General features: G+C 47.3%; 9 protein-coding genes across 9 annotated transcripts; 5 read left to right on the forward strand and 4 right to left on the reverse strand.

Annotated features, from left to right (window-relative positions):
• Positions 1 to 1,698: 1,698 nt before the first annotated feature.
• Positions 1,699 to 1,965, forward strand: SEPMUDRAFT_34955 (uncharacterized protein; the record flags this gene model as incomplete). The annotated part of the gene is made up of 1 exon (XM_016908586.1): positions 1,699 to 1,965. A coding segment is annotated over one exon (267 nt), but the record flags the coding sequence as incomplete, so codon positions are not given.
• Positions 1,966 to 3,440: 1,475 nt separating this feature from the next.
• On the reverse strand, positions 3,441 to 4,031 carry SEPMUDRAFT_112356 (uncharacterized protein; the record flags this gene model as incomplete). Its single annotated transcript, XM_016900973.1, has 1 exon — positions 3,441 to 4,031. The coding sequence occupies one exon, from the start codon at positions 4,029 to 4,031 to the stop codon at positions 3,441 to 3,443; it is 591 nt and encodes a 196-aa protein (XP_016764420.1).
• An 8,304-nt stretch (positions 4,032 to 12,335) lies between these two features.
• SEPMUDRAFT_129268 (uncharacterized protein) lies at positions 12,336 to 12,938 on the forward strand (the record flags this gene model as incomplete). The annotated part of the gene is made up of 2 exons (XM_016902271.1): positions 12,336 to 12,650; positions 12,765 to 12,938. The coding sequence occupies 2 exons, from the start codon at positions 12,336 to 12,338 to the stop codon at positions 12,936 to 12,938; spliced, it is 489 nt and encodes a 162-aa protein (XP_016764421.1).
• On the reverse strand, positions 12,351 to 13,900 carry SEPMUDRAFT_145587 (uncharacterized protein). Its single transcript, XM_016903145.1, has one exon. It carries the CDS (start codon positions 13,867 to 13,869, stop codon positions 13,009 to 13,011), a length of 861 nt encoding a protein of 286 aa, XP_016764422.1. The 5' UTR covers positions 13,870 to 13,900; the 3' UTR covers positions 12,351 to 13,008.
• Positions 13,901 to 14,104: 204 nt separating this feature from the next.
• Positions 14,105 to 15,829, forward strand: SEPMUDRAFT_145588 (uncharacterized protein). Its single transcript, XM_016903146.1, has 2 exons — positions 14,105 to 14,229; positions 14,331 to 15,829. The coding sequence occupies exons 1-2, from the start codon at positions 14,123 to 14,125 to the stop codon at positions 15,814 to 15,816; spliced, it is 1,593 nt and encodes a 530-aa protein (XP_016764423.1). The 5' UTR covers positions 14,105 to 14,122; the 3' UTR covers positions 15,817 to 15,829.
• A 507-nt stretch (positions 15,830 to 16,336) lies between these two features.
• Positions 16,337 to 16,765, forward strand: SEPMUDRAFT_32932 (ribosomal protein L22e; the record flags this gene model as incomplete). The annotated part of the gene is made up of 2 exons (XM_016908519.1): positions 16,337 to 16,369; positions 16,442 to 16,765. Coding segments are annotated over 2 exons (357 nt in total), but the record flags the coding sequence as incomplete, so codon positions are not given.
• Positions 16,766 to 17,266: 501 nt separating this feature from the next.
• SEPMUDRAFT_145590 (t-complex protein 1 delta subunit) lies at positions 17,267 to 19,293 on the reverse strand. Its single transcript, XM_016903147.1, has one exon. The coding sequence runs from the start codon at positions 19,180 to 19,182 to the stop codon at positions 17,563 to 17,565; it is 1,620 nt and encodes a 539-aa protein (XP_016764425.1). The 5' UTR covers positions 19,183 to 19,293; the 3' UTR covers positions 17,267 to 17,562.
• A 135-nt stretch (positions 19,294 to 19,428) lies between these two features.
• Positions 19,429 to 21,431, forward strand: SEPMUDRAFT_145591 (26S protease regulatory subunit 8). Its single transcript, XM_016903148.1, has 2 exons — positions 19,429 to 19,616; positions 19,667 to 21,431. The coding sequence occupies exons 1-2, from the start codon at positions 19,591 to 19,593 to the stop codon at positions 20,958 to 20,960; spliced, it is 1,320 nt and encodes a 439-aa protein (XP_016764426.1). The 5' UTR covers positions 19,429 to 19,590; the 3' UTR covers positions 20,961 to 21,431.
• SEPMUDRAFT_55499 (uncharacterized protein) lies at positions 21,232 to 23,796 on the reverse strand (the record flags this gene model as incomplete). The annotated part of the gene is made up of 1 exon (XM_016909362.1): positions 21,232 to 23,796. The coding sequence occupies one exon, from the start codon at positions 23,794 to 23,796 to the stop codon at positions 21,232 to 21,234; it is 2,565 nt and encodes an 854-aa protein (XP_016764427.1).
• Between the last annotated feature and the right edge of the window lie 438 nt (positions 23,797 to 24,234).

Raw genomic sequence — 24,234 nt, forward strand, 5'->3', positions numbered from 1 at the left:
TCTATTTGTAATATATTAACGTTAAAGGCATAGGCGTCGTTCTGATCCTTCGGTCGTAGAACCGGAATTGGCAATAGTATCTCTACGAGTAATAATAACTTTAAGGCTAACAATAATACCTCCTACGGCTAATGTGTTTTACTATCGAATCTAGTAATTAGACGATAGTATAGGTAATTCGGTACAGAAAATATAGGGCTACGCCCTATCCTATAATCTACGGTACGCGAGAGGATAAAATCGACTAGCGGCTTATTCGTAGCTACGAAGGAGTCTTTAGACTAACTATCCTTAAGAGATAGCAGCTTCTTAGGCTTCTCCTAGGTAACAACTATACTATCTAAACGGACGACCTAAGTATATATATCGATAGTATACTTAACAAGCAGAGGAGCCTGCTCTTTGCCTTTTAATAACTTAGTTAAAGACGGAGAATCCTCGTTCGCAGCCGTAGCCGCTCGATTCGTAGCGTTGTTCGTAGGTATCTTGTAAGATAATGCCTTGCCGCCTGTACTATATATAATTATCGAATTCTTCTTCTAGGTAAATCCCTTCTATCGTTGTCCTTCGGCCTTATCTAGTAAGGAGGCGAATAATATAAAGCCCGGAGCTTCTAGGCAGCGTCTATTAGTACTTATAGTAGCATTCGTAGTAGGCTTAGTAGTATTCGCAATTCTGAGTTCTTATACTATAGGGTTGTTAGTACTGTATTGAGGATACAATACCTAGTCGCTAACGAGGGTATACCGTATTCTAGTTACGGAGTAGTACTTTCCCTACGAGGCTATTATTGTAATCGATAGCGGAGGTACAGAATAAACGAACTTCGAGAACTAGGCGCTCCTTTTGTATATAATAAACGTACTACGATTAGTACTACGAACGCTGCCTAATAGTCGCTATAGACAGGCATTTTAACCGTAGTACGGCTAACGGCAGTTCTATATCGCTATAGAATAGGTATTTTGACCGTAGTACGGCTAACGGAAGTCCTATATCGCCGCTATAGAATAGGCATTTTGACCGTAGTAAGGCTAACGGTAGTTCCCTAGATACGAGCGGTCCTATAGGCTCGTATAATACCTCGATAGAAGGCGGTGAATAGTTACTCTATACTCTAATATACTCCGTATTACGAATATACTACGAGTAGGTAAGGTAGTCGACCCCTATACTATACCCTATATTGCGAATACTCTACGAATTAGTACGAATATAGACCCTACTAAGGTTTCCGGTAGCCGGACTAGCGAAGCCCCGATATTACGTCCTAGTATAACTCAACATTACGTCTTGTAACAATATTACTCTCCTCCTCTATACGACTATATATACCTACCGATACTTTCTCTACTCGGCTGAACTCGTAGCTAGATTCGTACTACGATACGCGATATAGAGAGATCTACTAGGAATAGCCGCCCTCGAATTAAGCTCGATAACTATAAGGATTAGATTGCGTAGTATATTAGTGCTAGGTATATATAGACTATAATTCGCGCTGAACTATTGTAGGTATACTAACTTAATATCTATGCTCGAACGCTACGCCGACGTCTATAGCTATAGGCTATTACGGCCCGAAGGCCTATATATTACAATACGGTACTACTACGATAACGTATTATATACTGCTTCTTCGTACTACGTCTTATAGATTCGTAGGCCTGTCGGCTACTCGACTATAATAGATTCGTAGTTGGACTAATACGAATAGCGCGTTTACGTAAGGAGATAGGATTATACAAGCGTATACTAGTAGCGTACCGCGAGGAAGCGGAATTAGGTATAGTAGAGGTACTACGAAAAGAGCTAGAAGACGGAGGTATTAAGGATCTTAGCCGCCGAATGCTCTACGAATATATACGATCAAAGTACAATATCGTTAGTAGAGATAGATTGTACCGCGTTCTAGATACTTTGAATCCCGAGGCCGTACGTAGGCGCCGAGTAAAGGCTAAGTAATACCGAGGTACGATAGTTATACCTAGACCTAACTACGTATAGTTAATAGACGTATACTATAAGTTAGAGTACTTTAGGTTCGAAATCTACGTGTATATAGACGCGTTCTCGCGGTATATTACGTAGATATACGTTAGAATTACTACGAGAACTTAGGTATCTGTTTAGGCTTAATATATAGAAACCGCTCGGGCTAGCGGCATTATATACGTACCCGAGTATACCGCGAATATAGCGAGAACGTATACTAATATATATATATACCTATAGTCTATTTATCCTATAGACTAATCGCGGCGCTAAGACGCGCTATACTGCTAACACTTATTTAACTTTGCGGCGTTAGTTATATAAGGGCGAAGGTAATAAGGTAAGTAAGACCGAACGAAGTACGAGTGCTATACGAACGATCTACGAATAACTATAGTATAGCCTCTTCGGTTCGACGACTGTTTCTAGTACGGTATAAGCAAGATAAACCAACGGATTAAGATATAGTAGCGCTAGCAGACAGCTAGTACTGCTCGGTAGCGATAGTACTTTATAGAGCTATATAGCTAGGGTCTATTTCTTAGAAAGAACAAGTATAACCGACTCGCTATATTGTTCGTATATATACCGATTATTCGTAGTATAGTATTAGACTTTGTTTATCTCTAGAATACGTATCGAATACGTTCGTAGAGGAATAGATAGTATATAATTGCCGGTATCCCGTTCGTACTATACTACTACCTATAGGAGTACGGTAATTACGAATAGTATAGGGTATAGGTACTACTAGAATTGCTCGAGCTAATACAAAACGACCTCTAAGGTAAATACCTATAGTACGTTCGTAGGTACGTTCGCTAACTGATTATACTACCTTAGGCTTCGATATTAAAGAGTACCTTCCGCCGGCGATATAGCAGTAGTACAACGAGGTACTACGGCGACGTAGATTTACTACCCCTATATACGGTACTAGTATCGACGGCGATAGCGACCGTATATATCCCTAGGTATATATAGCATTACGTAATAAGCTACGTACCTATCTAGATACTTATAGCGACGAATTACTATACGAAGCAGCAAGGCTACTCGCGGCTTAATAGCGTACTAATCCTACGAACTAGTATATTTACGAGCATACGAATAAGGACCTGTTCGATAGTCTATTACTATATAATTATTAGCGGCCGGACAATACTATAGACGTTAATAATACAGAGGTAGAAGAAGACGACCCTATACAGTTCGAATTACTACCGAACGACGACGACGACGACGACGACGACGACGACGACGACGCTAACGACTAAGCGAACGACCGTACGAATAATTATACGAATAACCGTAAAAACGACCGTAAAAACGACTGTAAAAACGACTGTAAGAACGACCGTAAGAACGAACGACAGTAAGAAACGTAATATGTAAAGGATATAGAGAGCCGCGAATATAACTACGAACGCTATACTATTCTACCTCTAATCGTTATTGCTTATCTTAACGTCTTTATTAACCTCTTCGTCGTTAACATCTATCTTAACGTCGTCGTTATCGACGTTGTCGTTAACGACTATCTTATCGTCTTCTTCGATAGTAACGTCGTCGCCGTCGCTATCGGTATCGGCGTTACCGTTACCGTTACTGTCTCTATTGCTATCGCCGTCGGCGCCGGCGTTACTATCGCTGTCGCCGTTACTATCGCTGTCGCCGCCGTCGTCGCCGCCGTCGTTGTCGTCGTCGTCGTTATCGTCGTCGTCGCCGGCGCCTTCGAGCTTTTTAAGGCAGTCGCGGAACTTATCTTTTAATATTTCTAAGGCTTCTCGAAGCCTTTGCGAATTTTTCGTCTTACGTAAGAGGCGACGTTCGAGCGTAACTACCCTCTCTTCGAGGGCAGTAGCCTTAGTAGTAGCGGCGGCGGCGGCGGCGGAGGCAGCGGAGGCGAGTACGGCGGAGGCGGTAACGGCGGCGGCGGTAGCGGCGCCGGAGGAGGGAGCGGAGGCGGAGGCGGTACTAAGAATATTACTACGAATTACGCTACCGCCCGCTCGTAGCGATTGTACGCTAAGCATTAGTAATAGCAGCGGTAGTATTGCCTCTTTATTAGCCTCGTATCTCTAGAAATATATTAGATTACTTACTTACTACGATTACTACGCGAATAGACTAAACATACCGACTTGCCCTTATACTTGTAGTAGGCGTAGGCCTTATTCCTTCCTACGAATACCTTATATACCTCTATACTGCCCGGACGCGAATATCTATACGAGTATTAGTCGAATAAATAGTACGAGTATAGCGCGAATATACGAACTAGTAATATATAGTAGGGGAATAGACGCCCTCTATAGTCTCTATAATACGGCTAGCGGTATTATACTTACGTAGGTTCTAGCTATTATATATTAGTACTACGAATCAACTACGAACGAACTAGAAATGTTAGGATCTAGACTAGACAGCGATACAGACATCTTAAGACAGACCCGGAATAGCCCGGGAGTACCTAAGATAGGCCAGAACGGGCTACTACGACTTAAGAGGGTTTAGGCCAGACCTTTACCGCCGATACCGAGTTAAGATAGTTTATAGAGAGTTAGAATAGGAGATCTTAGATCGAGATATTCTAAATCAGACCCGAGAGGCTAGAACCTCTGGGTACTCCGAAGATACACTTATAAACAAAGGGAGAAGACGTATTTCTACTCTTCTCCTAAGCGATTCGAGTAGTACATTTCTATTAGATACTTTAGCCTATATATCTTATCCTTTTATATACGAATCGCTTCCTTATCGTATAACGAAGTATCTCTAACTATAGGTCTAAAGAATACGATACGCTTAGGATCGAGTATCTAGGACTCGGTAGCGACTAGTACCCTAACGGAAGTAGACGTCGTACTTTAGCTAGAAGCCGAAGAGACGGAGGCTACTAAGGCCTAGCAACTCCTTCGAGTAAGCTAGGCTAGAGAGGAACGTACTAAGTTGCTTTAGTAACTTAAACAATCCGACGCGATAATCTAATCTCTAACCGGAGTCCTCCTAACTAATAGACACGACCCTATCCTAGGCTATCCTAGCCTATCTCTAGCCTAATTCATTCCTAAACTACGGAACCCCTATATATTTAAAGGAAAGAACAGACGCAACTAGATCGAATAGCGAGACGACTACGAACGAATCTTCCGAAGGGCCCTAGATTACTATATAGACGCCTAAACTAAGATTAAACTTAGGGAAGAATAGATAGCAACCGAACAAAGATCCTAGTAGAACCGGTTTATAGACTTACTCCGATCCTAACCGGCCTATAACGTCCTATCTTAGTCCGACTTTAAGGAATATATACTTAATATAATAGGTATACCCTAGGAAAGGCGACAAATTGCCTACGACGCGATCAAATCTATCGAACAGAACCTCCGAACCCTAATAGAGCTCTTAACCGACCTAAAGGAACACTAGGACGAGCTTAGAACGGAGGACGAATAAATAAAGATTATAGAGTTCAAAAGCGCCCTAAACGGAAGGATTAAGCATTAGATCAATATTAATCTTACTACCTTTGCTACCGTTACGGCCCTCGAAGAAGTAGCAAATATCTACTAGAGAGCTATCTAGGCCGAAAGGGATTATTGCTAGAAGGATAAACGCGATAACAAACGCGGACGGTCCGATACTACTAGTAAAACCGCTATCTACGCGAAGAGGTCCTAAAGTTACTCCAAAACGAGCTAACCTCCGTCGACAGGACGACTAAGCCGACCTAGAGACACTAGACCTCTATCTAGGTACTACGGATACGGCGAGACGGGCTATAAGCGCCCGGAATGCCCTAATAAGGTAGCTTAGGAGAACAAGGGGTCCCTAAAAGCTAGCCCCGCCCCCTAGTACTCCGGGTAGCGGGACAAGTAATATATATAGAGGAGCAACGACGATCGGCAGAGCCGTACGGCCGTTAGGCTACGAAGCTAGGGCTATATAATTTGATTAGGGTTAAAGTAACCCTAGAAGGACCGATAGGGCGGCGAAACATCTACGCTCTAGTAGACTATAGTACCTAGATAAACTTCCTAGACGGGGTAGTAGCTAAAGAAATAGATTATACCCTAGAACGAGGGGCTTCGGCAAGGTACGAGACCTTGAATAGCTAAGCCCTCGCGGTTTTAGGATATATAAAGGTCCCTTTTAAAGTTTCGGCTAGTAATAGGTCGAAACGGGGCGGAACTACCTATATCGCCGTTAGAAGGATCTATAGGTTTAAGATAATCCTCGGTATACTATAGCTAGAACAGTAGAACCCCTTAGTAAACTTCCTAACTAAGATACTAGCTTAGAAGAAGAAGACTAGACGCAAATAGTCTAAAGTAGCGATAATCGGCCTAGAAAGGATATACGCTAAGCTTGTAGACCCTAGTACGGTCCTCTATACAATGTCCTTATTACTTATCGATAGGACTAACAAAGACCTAGAAGGGCTCCCCGAGGTATATAGATAGTACGTATCTATATTCTCTAGTTAGGATACCTCTATTCTAGCCGATTATAGGCTATTTAAGCTCGGAATTGAGCTAGAGGAAGGTAAGATACCTCTATAGGGGCCTCTTTACAACCTTTCCGAGATAGAATTAGAGGTTCTCCGAAACTACCTTAAAGAATACTTAGACCGAGGCTAGATTAGGCCCTCTCGCTCCCCTACTAGCGTAGGCATCCTCTTTGCGAAGAAGAAGGACGGAGGTCTTAGGCTCTGCGTCGATTACCGTAGACTAAATGCCGTAACGGTTAAAAACAGACATCCTCTACTATTAATCTAAGAATCCCTAGACCAGTTATCTAGAGCAAAGATCTTTACTAAACTCGATATAAGAGACGCGTACTACCGACTTAGAATCAAGGAGGGTAATAAGTAGAAGACTGTATTCCGGACTAGATATAGCTACTTTAAGTATACCGTTATACCCTTTAGGCTTACTAATGCCCCGGGTACGTTCTAAGAGTATATAAATAATATACTTAAGGACCTAATCGATATTATCTATATAGTATACCTCGACGACATCCTTATCTACTTCTAGAATAAAGAGGATTATATCCGAGACGTAGCAACGGTTCTCGAACGGCTATAAAAGGCTAAGCTCTACGCTAAAATAACTAAGTGTAACTTCTATAGGGACTAAGTTAGTTTCTTAGGGTACCTAGTTAGCCTAAGAGGGGTCGAGATAGAGCTAGAACGGGTTACTACAGTCCGGGATTAGCTAGAACTAGAGTCTATAAGAGATATTCGGATCTTTATTAGGTTTGCTAATTACTACCGACGATTTATATAGTACTTCTCCCGAATCGTAGCCTCCCTAAACCGGTTAACGGAAAGAAAGGGCAATACGGCAAAGGGAGGACAGAAGCAACGGAATAAAGAGTCTATAAAGATTAACCTACCCCCGGAGGCTAAGTAATCGTTCCTTAAGCTAAAGTAGGCTTTCTATTTAGTGCCGATTCTAAAGTATTTCGACCTATTATAGGCTATCCGGGTAGAAACGGACGTATTAGGCTACGCAATCTCGGGCGTTATAATATAGCAATACGAGTTCTAGAGCAAGATGCAATAGTTCCCGGTAGCCTTCTTCTCTCGTAAGATAATCGCGGCAGAAAAGAACTATAATACCTATAATAGGGAACTCCTTGCTATCGTAGAATGTTTTAAAGTATAGAGACATTACTTAGAGGGCGCGTAGCACTAAGTTAAGTTAATAACCGACTACTATAACCTATAATAGTTTATAACGACTAAAACCCTCTCCCGGAGATAGGTAAGATAGGCGGAATAGCTCGCTACTATAGATTTTAGGGTAGTCTATAGGGTAGAGAGCCTTAACGGGGCAGCGGACGGCGTAAGCAGACGTCTAGATTATATAGACCCCGACTATTCCGGCCGCTAGCTAAACTAGGAAGACTCCTCCGTTATATTAAAAATACTATAGCGGCAGATTAACCTAGAAGAGCCTATTACTAGCTAAGATAGCCCGGTACGGGCTATAATAGTAGTTAGAGAGATAGCTAGCAATACTTCGGGTTACCGCTACGACCTATAGGCAGAGATAAACTAGAGCCTAGTTAAGAGAATTCGGGAAGATACTACTATAGACGAAACGGCAGGGAAGGTCTCGAAAGCTAAAGCTCTAGATTCTCTACTAATATAGACTTAAAGATAGACGTACGAGGACAGCCTATAGCGCTAGAACGACCGTATCTTTGTCCTAGAAGGACTATTAAGGCTCGAAATACTCCGAGAATACTACGATAACCCGATAGCGGGCTACTTCGGGTTCTAAAGGACAATCGAACTCGTACTAAGGAGATTCTAGTAGCCTAAGGTACGAAGCTACGTAAAAGACTATACTTCGAGCTATACGACGTATACTAGGGTAAAACTAAGGAGACACAAACTATACAGCCTATTAGCAGCCGAAGACGCCTTAAGTGCCCTATAGGAAGACTTAACTATAGACTTCGTTACGGACCTTCCTCTATCTACCTTTATAGGCTATACCTACGACTGTATCTACGTAGTAATAGATAGATACTCTAAGATAGCCTATTATACCCTATATCGGAAGGATATAACTGCCGAAGACCTAGCCGACCTCTTCCTACGAGACGTATTTCGCTTATATAGCATCCCGGTATCGATAGTAACAGATCGAGGGACGCTGTTTACCTCAAAATTCTAGAGTATATTCTACTACTACCTAGGCGTTCGGAGGGGCTTAAGCACCGCGTTCTATCCGTAGACGGATAGACAGACCGAACGATAGAATTAGACTATAGAATAGTACCTCCGCGCCTACTATAACTACGAGTAGGACAATTAGGTAAGGCTGCTTAACATTACGGAGTTTGCCTATAACGATAGCTAATACGCTTCTACCGGCGTAACCCCGTTCTAGATCTATAACGTTAGAGACCCCGTATAGGCAAGATAGCCCGATATAGTCTAGAACGGGGGGAATACCCTAAGGGCGGAGGACTTAGCCGACAAAATGATTAGTCTCTAGAAGACCCTACGGGAGAGGCTCGTTAAAGCTAAGCAGAGTTAAGCTAAGTACTACAACGAGGGGCGTAAGGCAAAGAAGTACGTAATCGGGGACAAGGTATACCTGTCTACGAAGAACTTGTCTACGGCAAGGGACTCTAAGAAGCTCGACTACAAGTATATCGGACTATTCGAGGTTATACGCGTAGTCAACGACGTAGTATATACCTTAGAACTGCCCGACGATATAAAAATCTACCCGACCTTCTACGTAAGCATACTAGAAGACTACATCGAAGTAGAATACACTAAGAGGGACCAGAATAGCCTAGAATAACCTAGTGACCCCAATTCGCCTAAGAGGACTTATTATTATCTCTACTATTATCCTCTCCTATAGGGGAATTATCGCCTTCGGAATTATCGGCCTTTAGACCGGTCCGCTTTATCGCCTAAGAGACTTTTAGTAGCCGCAACTTACGGAGGTCGTAGCGAAGGGGGGTTTTAGCAGAGTGTTTGCCCTAAAACGGGTTAGAATAGCCCGGAATAAGCTAGATAGGGGGAATATATACTAAAACTCGATTTACCCGGTCGATGTACTTATACAAACTACGGATAGTAGTGTTTGCCCGCTTAAGTCGGGACCGAGGGGCTACCTAGTTAGGTTATACGTATACGGAGGCGACTTTCTTCTTCTTTAGGGTACCCTCTATACTAAGCGCCTCCCTCTCCTACTTAGCCCGGTAACGGGCAATAATAGGATTAACCTAGGGTCTAGACTTATCTATCTAGGGACCGCTAAGATAGATATAAAGATTATTAACCCCCTAGAACGAGGGAAATTTGCTAAACTTAGTTAGCAACGCTCTAAAACGGCCCGGAATAGGGCGACGGAGAGATATATACCCCTTAAGGGTCTTGTAGAACGCGTCGGCAAACGTCCTAGCCTTTACCGCGTTAGCCTAGCGCTTAGTAGGCGTAGTATCGTCGAGATCGTTTATACGACGAAGGCTATCGATAAATTCGATACTGCCTCGGAACACCGCAGGTACCTATAGAAAGGTTAGGACTAGTCTAGGCTAAGACGCCCTAGAATAGGCCGGAACGATACCTAGAAGCAGTAGCTAGACCGGGTAGTATACTTCTAGTAAGATATAGGACTAGTATCTTAAAGACTATAGAGGGTATTGTTAAGGTCCGTCTAACCGGTCCCTATAAAGAGGCGGGGAAATAGGCAGAGGTGCCGAAGGGTATCGACGACCTCGGCGTCCGATACCGAGCTAAGGACGCTAATACAATTAACGTATAGATTGCCGTTAAGCAGTAAGGCGGTAGCTATAGTAGGACGAATTAGATAGATATACTACTGTCTAAATTAGCTAAGAATGCCCTAGAATAGGCTAGAAAGCTCCGGTTACCCTAGGAGGAGTTATTAAGATAGGGGGTAGGAAAAATAGTTTACTTATAAAATTTTGGGAAAGCGGCAATATTAGTATAAGGAGGGAGAAAATTGTTAGGAAAAGACGCCCTTTTCTATACTAAAAGAAGGTATTCGCCGGAAAAGGCTCTATTAGATTCTAGGGCGGACGAATACGATCTATTACTTTCTATAGGTTTATTTACTTAATGCCTTATTGTCCTAGGAACAAAGAGAAAAAACAGGGGCCTATATAGTCGAGGACAACTGCAAAAACGGGGAGGGTAATATTAGGATCTAGACTAGATAGCGATATAGATATCTTAAGATAGACCCGGAATAGCCCGGGAGTACCTAAGATAGGCTAGAACGGGCTACTACGACTTAAGAGAGTTTAGGCTAGACCTTTACCGCCGATACCGAGTTAAGATAGTTTATAGAGAGTTAGAATAGGAGATCTTAGATCGAGATATTCTAAATCAGACCCGAGAGGCTAGAACCTCCGGGTACTCCGAAGATACACTTATAAACAGAGGGAGAAGACGTATTCCTACTCTTCTCCTAAGCGATTCGAGTAGTACATTTCTATTAGATACTTCAGCCTATACATCTTATCCTTTTACAAGAAATATATATAGCGCATTTACCTGCTTTCGTTTATCGCTATTATCGGCAGCCTCGTTTAGCTAGGTCTACTAGGTCGAGGCATTTATATACTAGAATAACTAGGTATTCGTCGTAGTAGGCCTTCGGAAACTGTATCCTATTAGTATACTACGAATACACTACGAGTAGAGGATAACTTACGCGACTACGGGAGGTATAGTATTAGTATTAGTATTAGTATTAATAAGGAAAAGAGACGAAGTTTATAGTTGCTAAGTTTATAATATATATATCGTAGATACTTATCTTTATATTGTTGATTCGTCTACCGAAACGGATGTCAATAAATAATACTAACAAAACAATAGAATCTTTACAAAGAACCTTATCGCCTAATACGTCTATAAATACGTACGCCCTATAAATAGGGGTACACATTCGCGCGTAAAGAATAGTATAATAATTACTACAATCTTTATACGGGCCCCGCCGCCCAGATATACGTAAATGTATACATACATAAGGTGCATACCTATATATATAAATAAGTATATAAATGCCTGCCTAAATACCTGCCTAAGTACCTATATAACAGAATCTTATACGTACGTAAAAGAATCCCGACGTATACTGTAGAAAATCGCGAGAGTCCCGCGAATATATATGCGAATACACCGTAAGTGTAGGAAGCCGAAGATTTCAAATCGGAGTTCGTAGGAGGAAGTTTCCGAAACGAAGATTTGGCCTCTTGCCAGGTTCGGAGCTCTGTCCATACCTGGTAGGAAGCAGATGCGCTCGCGCAGCCCCTGCATCCATACTTCCGGGCCAGGTTCTTTTTTTGTTTGAGCGGAGAAGTAGGTACCTCATAGTTGTTGGTAGGTAGGTAGGTACATACCTGACCTACATGTATTATTGTATCATTCTTTTCAAGTCATCACGATGGCTGTGTCGACCTGTAAATAGTTCTACCATGTCACATGTACCTACCTGCCTGCCTTGTATGCAGCAGGACGTAGCGATTATAAAGTACGCAATCGGGGTGTCTCCTTTCCGTTAGCACAGCAGTAGGTAGGCTTGTGTGAAATATCAGATCGTCCAGGGAAAGACTCGGGAGTCACTGTTGTGAGGGCCAAGAGCCCATCCGGCTTATTGGGTCTACGATGAGCAGTAAGCATAGAAGATACCTATTATCGCTTCGACTCGTAGAGCGTTTGCAATGCCATTGAAAGTTGGCGTAAGAGGTCAGTTCAGGATTGAGAGTGTGAAAGAACCATCTTGATCTATCATATCTGAGAAGATCGAGACCGTCCGCAGTGTGATATGATACTGGTTCTTACGGCATATCAAGCGATACGAGACCTTCCGGCACCTACCATTGCCCGGGTTCACGTTTCATCATCACTCGGATCTGGTCTCAAGATCGTGGCCGCAGGCGGTTTGCGAGAGGCCATGATGGCGATTCTGTCTGCAGTGCCTGGGCTGGAGCTAAAAGAGCTCTGGTGTCACAAAGCAGCCCTTTCGGCAAATCGAACTAGTTCCCAGCATAGAAGGGCAACGACGTATTTGCGCTGGACGCAAAGCATAGACAACCTGTCGAGAAAGTCGTCGAAAGTTGTCAAGGACCCGATTCGGATTGTGAGTGTTTGTGGGCTCCAGGTGATCACAAGCAATTCAAAGAGAGAAAGCCGATCCAGGACTGGGACGATCGCAGGCATGTAACAAAGCATGCAGTTGATGGAGTGTACGTAGAGCTCAAGGCCTCCAGACGATCATGCCAGCAGGTGCTTCATCGATAACCTGAAGTCTTCACATTTTGCAGAGTCAACTTCTGGAATACGAATGCGACAGCAGCATGGCGTTCAACCGCAGTCCTCTCGAGGTGAGTCAAAGCTTCTTCACATTACGCATAATGGAGTCGCTTAAGAATGATTGATGGTCCAACATACTGTCCGAATGGTACAGCACTGACCTTGTCGAAGCACTCCCGCCCGACTCAGCCAAATGGATTGGTCTTCGCCCTAGTATTTGCTAGCAGCCGAGCCCTTAGTGTATCCTTGGATGTCGATTTGGTCTGCTTCGCTGGTTTCTTATCCGGGAGACGGAACACAGGCTTTGTACTTGCGACGTCGGTCTGCGACTTGCCAATGTCTTCGCCATATGAGACCAGCTTCGCACGAATACCATCTTCCTCTGTCTCTGGAAGCAATTCGATGTCTGTACCAATACGGTCCTTGATCTGCTGATCTGCTAGCTCTCTGCGTTTGAGCGCTTTTCTATCACGACGAAAGCTCTCGCGCATCCTCTTGTTCGCATTCCAAGTGTCTTCCCAGTCACGCTCGCCAATTTTATAAAGCTCTTGAATACGTTTCGCAGTATCTTGCGTCTGTTGCTTTTCCTCAACCTTGCCTTCCAGTTGTGCAAAAGCGTCCTCGCGTCTTTGCTCGCGTTCCTCTGCTGTCAATATAGGGACATCACCTTCGCCTTCGCGCACACGATCGGTGGGGTCTCCATAGTCTCTGGCCTTCCCTCCTTCCGTCACCACATAGGCGGTATTCTTTGGGTCTGTCCTGATTTCGATCGTGCCGTTACATGCTGGGTGACGCATGACGAAACTCCAGATCGGCGTGCTGTAGTACATTCCCACCTTCCGTTTCTCAGCATTGAATCGAACACCTTGACCAATGATCCCGTGAGGTTTGCAGGTATGGCACCAAACAGCAAAGGGCATTTCGAATCGGACAGTCTGGGCACCATTCTTGAGCATGCCTGGCGCGCGCTTCTTATGAAGTTGATTGCCGCTCGCGGTACCTTCTAAGTGCGGCGGCACATACCTGCCCATATTGAAGCCCTGCATCCTGACGTGCGGCGCGTCCTGGCAATCGCTGGGGAGGTAATGCTGAAGTGTGGTGTCCAGGACTGAGGGGAGCAAGGCGCCGCTCTAGGCGGAAGGCCTTGGGCGGGACTCGGGAGACGCGCTGCTTATTCATCAACATCGTCACCGATAAAGAACTGAAACTTAATTGCGTCCTGCCCACTTCTCTTGTCTGCTATTTGCAACCGACTATATTCTTCCGCCTCCAACACCGAACGAGCAATCTGCTACAATCATGGCGTCCGTGACATCCACGCAGACCGCTCACCCCTTCACTTGCAACACCTGTCAGGTTGCCTTCCGCTCCAGCGATCTGCAACGCACGCACATGCAGTCAGACTGGTAGGCAATAGTCAAATAGGCGACTCCAGCGCTCGGCTTTACACCAGGCTCAGTGAGCGAGGGCTTCATTCTAGATTTACTTGCTTACCTTCTCTGTCCAGGCATCGCTACAACTTGAAACGTCGTGTTGCGTCTCTGCCTCCTCTGACATCCGAAATTTTTGCCGAAAAAGTACTTGCCAACAAAGCAACTGCTGCAGCGACGGCTGCCCGCGCCAGCTTCGAGAAGCGATGTGAACCCTGCGATAAAACATACTTCAGCGAAGGCGCATTCGTGAACCACCTGGGCAGCCAAAAGCACCGTATTCATGTTGCAAGATATACTGCACGAGGCGGTGGTGTGGATGGAGCAGACACCGATAGCATGGCAGACTCCACATTCACACTCGGCGATAGCATTGAAACCGTAAGCACTACTGCTAGTACAGCACATGGCGAGGAAGAGACGGAAGATGCTCTAGACCAGGTTGTGGGTGGCATGAGCAGGACAAATTTAGCTGAAGGCCCACAACAACATACATCTTCTCAGCCCGCCGGAGCAGATGGCGAAGACGACGATTACGAGCACCAAGCAGACCTCAAGCAATGTCTCTTCTGCAATTACATCTCGCCAACCATGGACCTCAACATCAACCACATGTCTCGACAGCATGGCTTCTTCGTGCCTGAAAAGGATTACCTGGTAGATCTACCTGGTTTGATAAATTACCTCAGTGAGACGGTCTCTGTGCTGCACCAGTGCTTGCTGTGCCACAAACAGTTGCACACAACTTCCGGAATTCAGACGCACATGCGGGACAGAGGTCACTGTATGATCGCATATGGCACTGAAGATGAGCAGATGGACGTGGGCGAGTTCTACGACTTCCGTGCAACCTACTCTGACGAAGACAGCGGGACGGAGGACGAGGGAACGGGTGGAGGCGTTAAGCTTGGTGTAAAGAGAACTGCAAAAACTACCATCGAGAACGCCAACGGTGAGGACGTTGAGATGGACGACGAGGAAGGCTGGGAGAGCGATGGCTCTCTTTCGTCTGTGCCAACGGACGAGATTACTTCGGTCCCTGTCGATCAGCCTGACAAAAAATATGAGCGACTAGGAGCGCATCGACATCACTCCCACACCGATCCAAGACGTCATAAGAACAGCGACGGTTTCCACTCTCACTCTCATGGAGGTTCACATGCGGTGTACCACGACGACTACGAGCTTCATTTGCCTTCAGGACGTACCGCTGGTCACCGTAGCCTCAGGGCTTACTATAGACAAAATTTGCGTAACTACCCGTCTGCCGAAGAGCGTGAACAGCAGCGTATGATTGCTGACGGCCGTCATGACTCGGATGCTGATGACGAGGATGCTGACACGGAGACGAATGGTCGCGATGATCGGCGTGGCAGGCAGGTGGCGACTCGTGCGAATGGTGGCACTGGCATGATTGGAGTGAGCGAGGCCAAGAAGCGCGAGGTACGGGCAGTGGAAAAGCGAGACGCCAAACGGGCTCAGCGAGCACAAGCACGATACCAGTGGGGTAACGACAGGAGAGGAAACATGCAGAAACATTTCCGCGATCCTTTGCTGCAGTAGTCTATTGTCAAGGAACGGTAGCCAGGCTCGTTTCTGTGCAGTGCTAGAGATAGAACCTACAGTTCCAAGGATCAATACAGCTTCTGAAAATGACTGTGATGAGATTATGGTTCTGAAATTGTCACCTTCCATCGCAAGAAAGTCTGCCCTGTTGCAGGCGGCGAAATTTTGGTTTCCGCCGCGATCATCGCAATTGCCTCGATCGTTACCTACAGATGAGCCGACGCCATTGGGTGTACCGGTGGTGGGAGGACTGCTTGGTTTTGGAAAATCTTGGCATCACGTGTCAATCCCACATACATTATTTCGTTTCTGGGAATCCACTAATACTTTTCTTCACATCACCGCAGGATATCCATTTCTTTGCGCCAACGTCAACACAGAGCCAAGTCCACCGCCAAAATGGTTGCCGCAACAGTATGTATTTCGCTTTGCTGCCCGCCATGACGCCTTCACTGGCAGTCTCAGGCATAGAGCAGTAGGCTGAGTGTGATTTTTGCAGAAGAAGACCGCCGCTGGCGCACAGAAGAAGGGCCAAAAGGTGACCAAGAAGGTATACTATCCCTCTCCGCACTTTTCTGTCCCCATAAAGCCTTCGTGGTAGCTGACTTGCTCCTCTATCCAGTTCATCATCAACGCCACCCAGCCCACCCAAGACCGCATCTTCGACCCTTCCGCTTTCGCGACTTTCCTCCAGCAACGCATCAAGGTTGAGGGCCGCACCGGTAACCTTGGCGACAACATCACTGTCTCCAACCTCGGTGATGGACGAATTGAAGTTGTGGCTCACCAGGAGCTTTCGGGTCGTTACTTGAAGTACTTGACGAAGAAGTTCCTCAAGAAGCAGCAGCTGCGCGATTGGCTTCGTGTTGTCAGCACGGCCAAGGGAGAGTACAGCCTCAAGTTCTTCAACGTTGTTGGAGATGAGGCTGAGGATGATGACGAGTAGACGCGCCGTCCTTGTCTTGTCTATGAGGATATGAAGGAGAATGTGAGCAAGAACAAGTTTGGAACTCACGGGAATGGAGATCACTCCGAAATCGTGCAGCAGAGGAGCCCAAAAGCGCTCATGTGCCGACAGAAGTCTTAGGCTCGCAGATATGAGTTCTACTAGACTTTCTCAAAACAATCAATCTCCAAAACTACATCATCTCCACTCTTGAGCGTACTGCACCGGTACAAGTGCTCAATGTTCAGACATTTTGTCCAGCTATGTTGTGCCAAATTTGGCCACTCGATCTGGCGCGCTTCTTTTTTCTTACCAAGTGTCTCGTGGCATAAATAAGGCATACCAAATTATCCACCCACGACAGTCGCATACCAGGCAGGTAGGTTTATGTATGGTCTTAGAAAACATCATCAAGTCCGAGGCATATTTTAGCATGAAAGGAACAACATAGGCACAGATGGGTGAACTTGAAAAGTTTGATGGTCACTGCTAGGTGCAACTGCTCTGCTCGGTCATTGGCTTTGGCTGTGGCTATGGCTACATCAATATAGCGATCGGTCTCGGAAACCTCATTATTCCTTGCATCATGATAATGCAGGATCGGCCACACCAGACTCTCAGGACTTTTAACTTCACAATGAGACCATGTGCTCAAAGCAGGCACATCTCTGCTTCTCTGGCAAGGCTCAAGCCAGTCTAAATACCGCACCTCCCATCGCGCCAGCAGCGCGTCCTTTTCCAGACGACTCCATCAGTCCCATCCGGCAAGAAGCAAACCGCACGATCATGATCAATCATTATCTCGACAAGGCAATGTCGTCGATCCTGAGAATCATCTTCACGGTCTCGCTGGCCAACTCGAAAGCGCTAGTACTGACGAGCAGCGGTTGCATCACGCCTTCGCCAGTAGCGCTCTTGTCGTCTCCTCCCATTACGCCCACGCCGCCTCGCTTGATGCTGACACCCACGTTTGCCTCGCCCTTTGCGTGACGTGCTCTTAGTTCTGTGACAACCTTGATACTGTTGAGACCTGCATTCTCAGCCAGGGTTACCGGAATGATCTCAAGGGCATCCGCAAATGCCTTGAAGCATACGCTGTCTGGGTACTGTGAGGTGAGAGCATCTTGGCTCAGTTTAGTCGCGACGGCCATTTCTGGGGCGCCACCACCAGGCAAAAGAGCCCGCTTCTTGACAAGACAGCGAATGACGCACATGGCATCGTGCAAGCTGCGCTCGGCCTCATCCAGAATCAATGGGTTCGCTCCTCGCGCCACAATGGACACAGTCTTGGGGGCATTGGCATTTGTGTGTTTGACGCCCGACACACGCACGTAGCGGGATCCTAGATTCGACACTTCCTCGACCAGATCGGCAGATCCAAGCTTGTCCTCAGTGAAAGAATCGATATCAGCAATAGGCTTGCAGCCCGTTGACTTGCAGATGAACTCCACTTCGTCCCTCTCGATGTCCTTGATGGCGAGAATGCCGAGCTTATATAGGAAATGTAAGCTCAGGTCGTTGACCGCGTCCCGCAGAATGCTCTTCTGGATAAGGAGGACGTTGCACTTCGCCTTCTTGATCTTCTTGACCATGTTCAGCAGATATGTCCGCTCCTCCTTGAGGATCTTGTCCATCTGCCTGTAGTCGTTGACAACAATCTGATTCTCCATATCTGGTTTCGGCGGGCTCAGCTGGAACTGAATGAGGGCGATCTTGGCCTTCTCTATCCGCGTTGGACCTCCAGCACTCTTGATCGCCTGCTGACTCAATACCAGCCCATCTACCATCTCTGAGTCGTCAATGACCCCTCCCGCCTTTTTGAGAATGCGGACGTTGCGAAGGTCCACGTTTTGTGCGTTGTTTGGGTTGATGGTCCGTAGCACGGCATCGACAGCCATCGGTGCAAGTTTGGGCTCCTGCGCCACGATCTTGGAGGAGAGCGATGTAGATGCAGCCTTGAGGAGTGTTTGTCGATCTGCAAGGTCAATAGGCACAGAGATGTCGCTCAGGATCTGGACCGCACGAGCTGCTGCTCTCTGAAAACTCTCGCTGATGATGGTGGGGTGGATGCCTTTTGCCAGCAGACGTTCGGCAGCGCCGAGCAGACTGCCAGCGATCACGACCACTGAGGTTGTACCATCGCCTGCTTCGATGTCTTGAGCGTTGGCCAGGTCGACGAGCATCTTTGCCGCAGGATGCATCACGCCCAAATCGCGGAGCATGGTGTTGCCGTCGTTGGTGATGATGGTCTCACCCTTGCCCGTCTGGATCATCTTGTCCATACCACGCGGGCCCAGAGAAGTTCGAATTGCATCGGCGACGGCTCTGGCAGCTGTGATGTTGGCTTCGCGAACGGCCTGCGGCTTGGCCTTGTCCTTGAAGGCATTGTTGCCGGCGTTGGGCGCTCCTTGCGCCATGTCGACAGCGGAGGCAGCAGTCGTGGTGAGATCGTAGTATCGACAGCGTCCGCGGAGAGATGGTTGTGCAGTTTGTGCGGAGTATGAAAGCGTGTTCTTGTGTTGTGCTCGTCGGCCAGAATTTCTTTGCGAGACGCGCGAGGTCGGTCTCGTCAGCTTTGGAACTAGAACTAGCGTGCCTCGCCATCCGTCACTCATTGCCTGCCTGAGCTCAAACACCACAACACAACCTGACCAACTCACAGCCAACGATCCGAGCTACCACGACCATCGAATTGCTCTTTGAATCTCGAATACCCTAATCTCTACCGAATACCACAACTTCCGCCGTCGCTACCACACACGAGCACCGCGCGACGAAGCGATACGCCGCCCTTCGAGCCCCGATAGATACTACCCGCCGCCGTCATGCCATCGGCCACGGGCTCCAACTGGTACTGCACAATCATGTCACCAACAGCTGACACCTGCTAACTGGTGACAGGGAGAAATACCAGAAGAAGTTCGCTGATGATGAGCCCGAGGAAAAGAAGATCACACCATTGTCCGATGAGGATATCCAAGTGCTGAAGACATACAACTCAGCGCCATATGCCACAGACCTCAAAAAGCTCGAGAACGCCATCAAGGAGAAGCAGACATCTGTAAATGAGAAAATCGGCGTCAAGGAGTCTGATACTGGTCTCGCGCCGCCTCATCTATGGGATATAGCTGCCGACAGACAGCGCATGAGCGAGGAACAACCGTTGCAGGTCGCACGTTGCACCAAAATCATCCCGGATGAGAAAGACAGCGAGAAGAGCAAGTACGTTATCAATGTCAAGCAGATCGCCAAGTTCGTCGTCAATCTGGGTGAGCGCGTGAGCCCTACGGATATCGAGGAAGGCATGCGTGTGGGCGTTGACCGCAACAAGTACCAAATCATGCTGCCGCTGCCCCCGAAGATCGATCCCAGCGTGACAATGATGACGGTGGAAGACAAACCAGACGTCACATACGGTGATGTGGGAGGTTGCAAAGAGCAGATCGAAAAGCTACGAGAAGTGGTGGAGATGCCACTGCTTTCTCCTGAGCGGTTCGTGAACCTCGGAATCGACCCACCCAAGGGAGCGTTGTTGTATGGACCCCCGGGTACTGGAAAGACTCTCTGCGCAAGAGCTGTGGCAAACAGGACAGACGCTACATTCATCCGCGTGATCGGATCCGAGCTGGTGCAAAAGTACGTGGGCGAAGGTGCCCGTATGGTGCGTGAGCTGTTCGAGATGGCCCGGACGAAGAAGGCATGCATCATCTTCTTTGATGAAATTGATGCTGTGGGTGGAGCGCGTTTCGATGATGGAGCTGGAGGCGATAATGAGGTGCAGAGAACCATGTTGGAGCTCATTACACAACTGGACGGATTCGACAGCAGAGGCAATATCAAGGTCATGTTCGCGACCAACAGACCTAGCACACTCGACCCCGCCCTGATGAGGCCCGGACGAATAGACCGAAAGATCGAGTTCTCACTTCCCGACATGGAGGGCCGTGCCAACATCCTCCGCATTCATGCAAAGTCCATGTCCGTGGAGCGCGATATCCGATGGGAGCTCATCTCCCGATTGTGTCCCAACTCGACAGGTGCCGAACTGCGCTCAGTGGCGACTGAAGCTGGTATGTTTGCCATTCGTGCACGGAGAAAGGTTGCTAGCGAGAAGGACTTCTTGAGTGCTGTAGAGAAGGTTATCAGAGGCGGAATGAAATTCAACTCGACGGCTGCGTATGCGCAGTACAACTAAGGGCCTGGGATGGAGGCTCGAGCTACAAGCATTCATTTACAGCGCGGCGTTCTGTCTACACTAGAAGAAGCTCGGGTTTAGGAGCTTTGTATCATAGTCTTATCTACCTTGCAGAGCCAGGTGGCACGATTGAGCTGATAATGACATCCAAACACCCATTTCATGTTTCATCTCCAACAGCCATGCTCGTATAAACAAACGTTGGAACGTCCTACTAGTAATACACATGGAATGAACCACTAGGTAACTTACTTATGGCTTCTGTGCACATTCAATCTTCAATGTCGTCGTCCTCTAATACCAAACTTTGCACTCGTTTCTCCACCGGTATACTCTTCTTCTGCAACACGACAACCGGTCTCGACGCAGACCCCGCCGTTTTCGACGACATACTCTTATCCTCTGCATGTGGCCGATCTGTCGCCCATGCTTCCACAGCCGCGCCACCGTCGTGTGCCGCCTCCTCGTCCTCATCCTCAGAATCATCGGCGTCATCATCACCTGGCAGAACGTTTCCTTTGATTTGAGTAATCGACAAAATTTGGTTTCGCAACTGTTGCTGCTTTGTAAACTTTCCTGTGGCGCGGAGGATCTGTGCCATGTATGGTAGACGATCGAGGAGCATTTCATTTTTGGCTTGTGAGCTGAGTTTCGGTGGTGGAGTTTCTAGGAGCAGCGAATCTGGAGAGTTAGAATGCGGAGATGGTTTGGGTGGCTGTTTGCCGAATTTGTTCTGTTTCCAGGTTTCGATTCCTGTGGATGGAGTGCTGCTGGTTGTTGTTGTTGCGTCTTTCATGTGGTCAAGGCCTGCTGCTGAGGCGATTTGATCAATGACTGCGTGGAATTCACTCTCGATTTCTTCTCTCCTACGCCAGATTCGGAGTGATGCCGGGTAGAACATTCGATGTGCATCCCCACGCTTGCCGTTCCCGGCTTCGCTGCGATGCACCGGATGGGGTAAACTGAAGAGCAGACCTCGCACGGCCACTTGAAAGCACATCTCGTCCTGCCGCAAGGTATCGGTGGCTGAACCGGAAAATGCACGAGTGCCAAAAGAGAAGCGATCTAACGAGAGAATATCGGAGTCGGACAGATTTTCCATGCATCCGAGAAGACTGTCCAGCCTCTGTTCAGCGGTTGGTGAGGCGCACGAAAGGGCATAGTTCTCGTGAAGCGCGGCCATAAATGTGGTTGTATCCGTCCCAAGTTCATCCAGTAGCAGGTTCGGATCAGTCTCACTGGCCTTAGTTCGATTGTAATGCGATAGCCAGGGCGGCGGCTGAGCCACAGGCTGTCCAGCTATGGGATCCATGCGCTTATTGTATACCACTTTCCCTACGGAGTGAAAGATGCCAAGACTGCTCTCCCTATTACTGATCAGTCTCATGGCGTCTTGCTCGGCTTTCGTAGTTGGCGCTGGAGCTCTAGCGTGCTTTGGTTTCGTGAATGCCACCTTGGATGACCAGGTGTCTCCCTCATCGCCTCGTACGCAAAGGAATTCCAGAGAGGATACAGCACTCCGGATGTCACCGCATTCGGCAAGTCGTTTGAGAATATCAGGACCGGGAGTCTTTCTTTTACCAGACTTGCGGGCTTCCTTGACAACAATCATCTCAAGGGCCTTAGTCAGTATCGTGGGTGCGATGGGGTTGAATTCGATCGTGTTGATGTTCGGGTTACTAGTGAGCTCTGGGCCCAGTAAACGATGCGCTGTGAAGCTGTCTGCACTCGCAGTGTTCGTTGACAACAGTGTCTCAGAGATGACCAGAACAACTGGTGTCGGCCATGCGTCTGCTTCAACAGTTGACATTACGTACCGGGCAAGAGTGGTTCGAAACGACTGTAGCGCGCTGGAGGCTTTCGAGAATGTGTTGGGAAACTCTTCCACCAGTAAAGCTTGCCGGTGCTCGCGTGCAGCACTGCTTTGCCCAATATCTGGCTGCGACTCCACTGCTGGCGCAACAGCATTCTTGTCAGTGGACAAAGTCAGGCCCTGAACATTCCCAGCTCGAGCTACAAAATCCGCAAAGCGCTGCACGGAGGCGATCACCCCCTCAGAAGTGTTGTCAGACGCTGAAGACTCTCTCCATTCGATCAGTTCTATGCCAATATCTCTCGCCAGTAGACGCAAGGTGGTCGTCTTTGCAGTCCCGGCTGCACCCTTCAGGATCAATACTTTTTGGTGCCGCTCACGATACGCTAGATCGAGCCATTTCCGTACATCTGCTACTTTGCGTTTGTGCACAGCCAGCTCTGACAGATCATTGGGCGCAAATCGTTCCGTCCATGGAGTGGAGATGTCATGAGATTTGGCCGCGGCCGTAACTCTTTCCCCATTGCTCGTCTTCTGGAATTTTTGAGAAGCGTGGCGCACTGGCTCATTCGTTCGTTCGAAGTTATTTGCAGCTCCAAACTTGCGTTTCCGTGCGGCCAAAGCTGTACTGGAGCCCTTGGATAATGTCGTTTGAGATGAGTCTTCGGCTGCCTCATCTTCATCTGTGCAATCCTGGATAGTTTCCACCTCGTTGTGGAGCGGTGCTAGCTTCTCCGAATTCGGTACGTATTGTGAGGACTGCTGCTTCTGCGCAGCAGAATTGAAAAAGGATTGAATGGGTCTACCTCCCGGGTTGGACTGATCATTTGCCTTGACTCTGCCGTTTCTCTTCTTGGGAGGACTGGGCGATTCAGTCTCAGTGGTTCCCGCCTTTGCCTTGCTGAGTGCTTTACTTAATGGTTTCAAGCGTTTTGGGCCTTCCTCGTTTGAAGTAATTGGCCTGTTGCCCTTCGGATCGGGATCAGTCCATCGGCTCGACTTCTGGCTGCCACGAGGCGCCATATCGCATCGGCGACTCCAATGGGGCCCGTTCTAGTGGCACACATTAGAGTCACAGAATTGTGCAACCCACGTCGATGAACGTCGTCGTGGTGGTGGTGGTGGTGGTGGTGAAGATACTCAGTACCTAGAACCCAAACACCTTAGTCAGCAATTCCCTATCTTCACGATCAAAATACTAATAATTGAGAATGTTATTATTTGTCTATCTAGCTCTATATACTTCTGATATCTTGTATCTATCTTCTCTAAGATATAATTGATTAATTGGCACGGAACGACCTCCAAACCTTCCGAAGCGCAGCGTAGGTCAGGTGCAGGGGGGAGTGGAGGCCAACCAATTTGCGTTTAGAGTACTATATCCTGTAGCCAGAGAAATCGACTCGAGATCTTTTACGGTAGAGCGCCCTAAATCTACTAGGCCCGATACGTTACTACCTT

This window comes from Sphaerulina musiva, assembly GCF_000320565.1.
Source record: "Sphaerulina musiva SO2202 unplaced genomic scaffold SEPMUscaffold_1, whole genome shotgun sequence".
NCBI classification, from domain to species: domain Eukaryota; kingdom Fungi; phylum Ascomycota; class Dothideomycetes; order Mycosphaerellales; family Mycosphaerellaceae; genus Sphaerulina; species Sphaerulina musiva.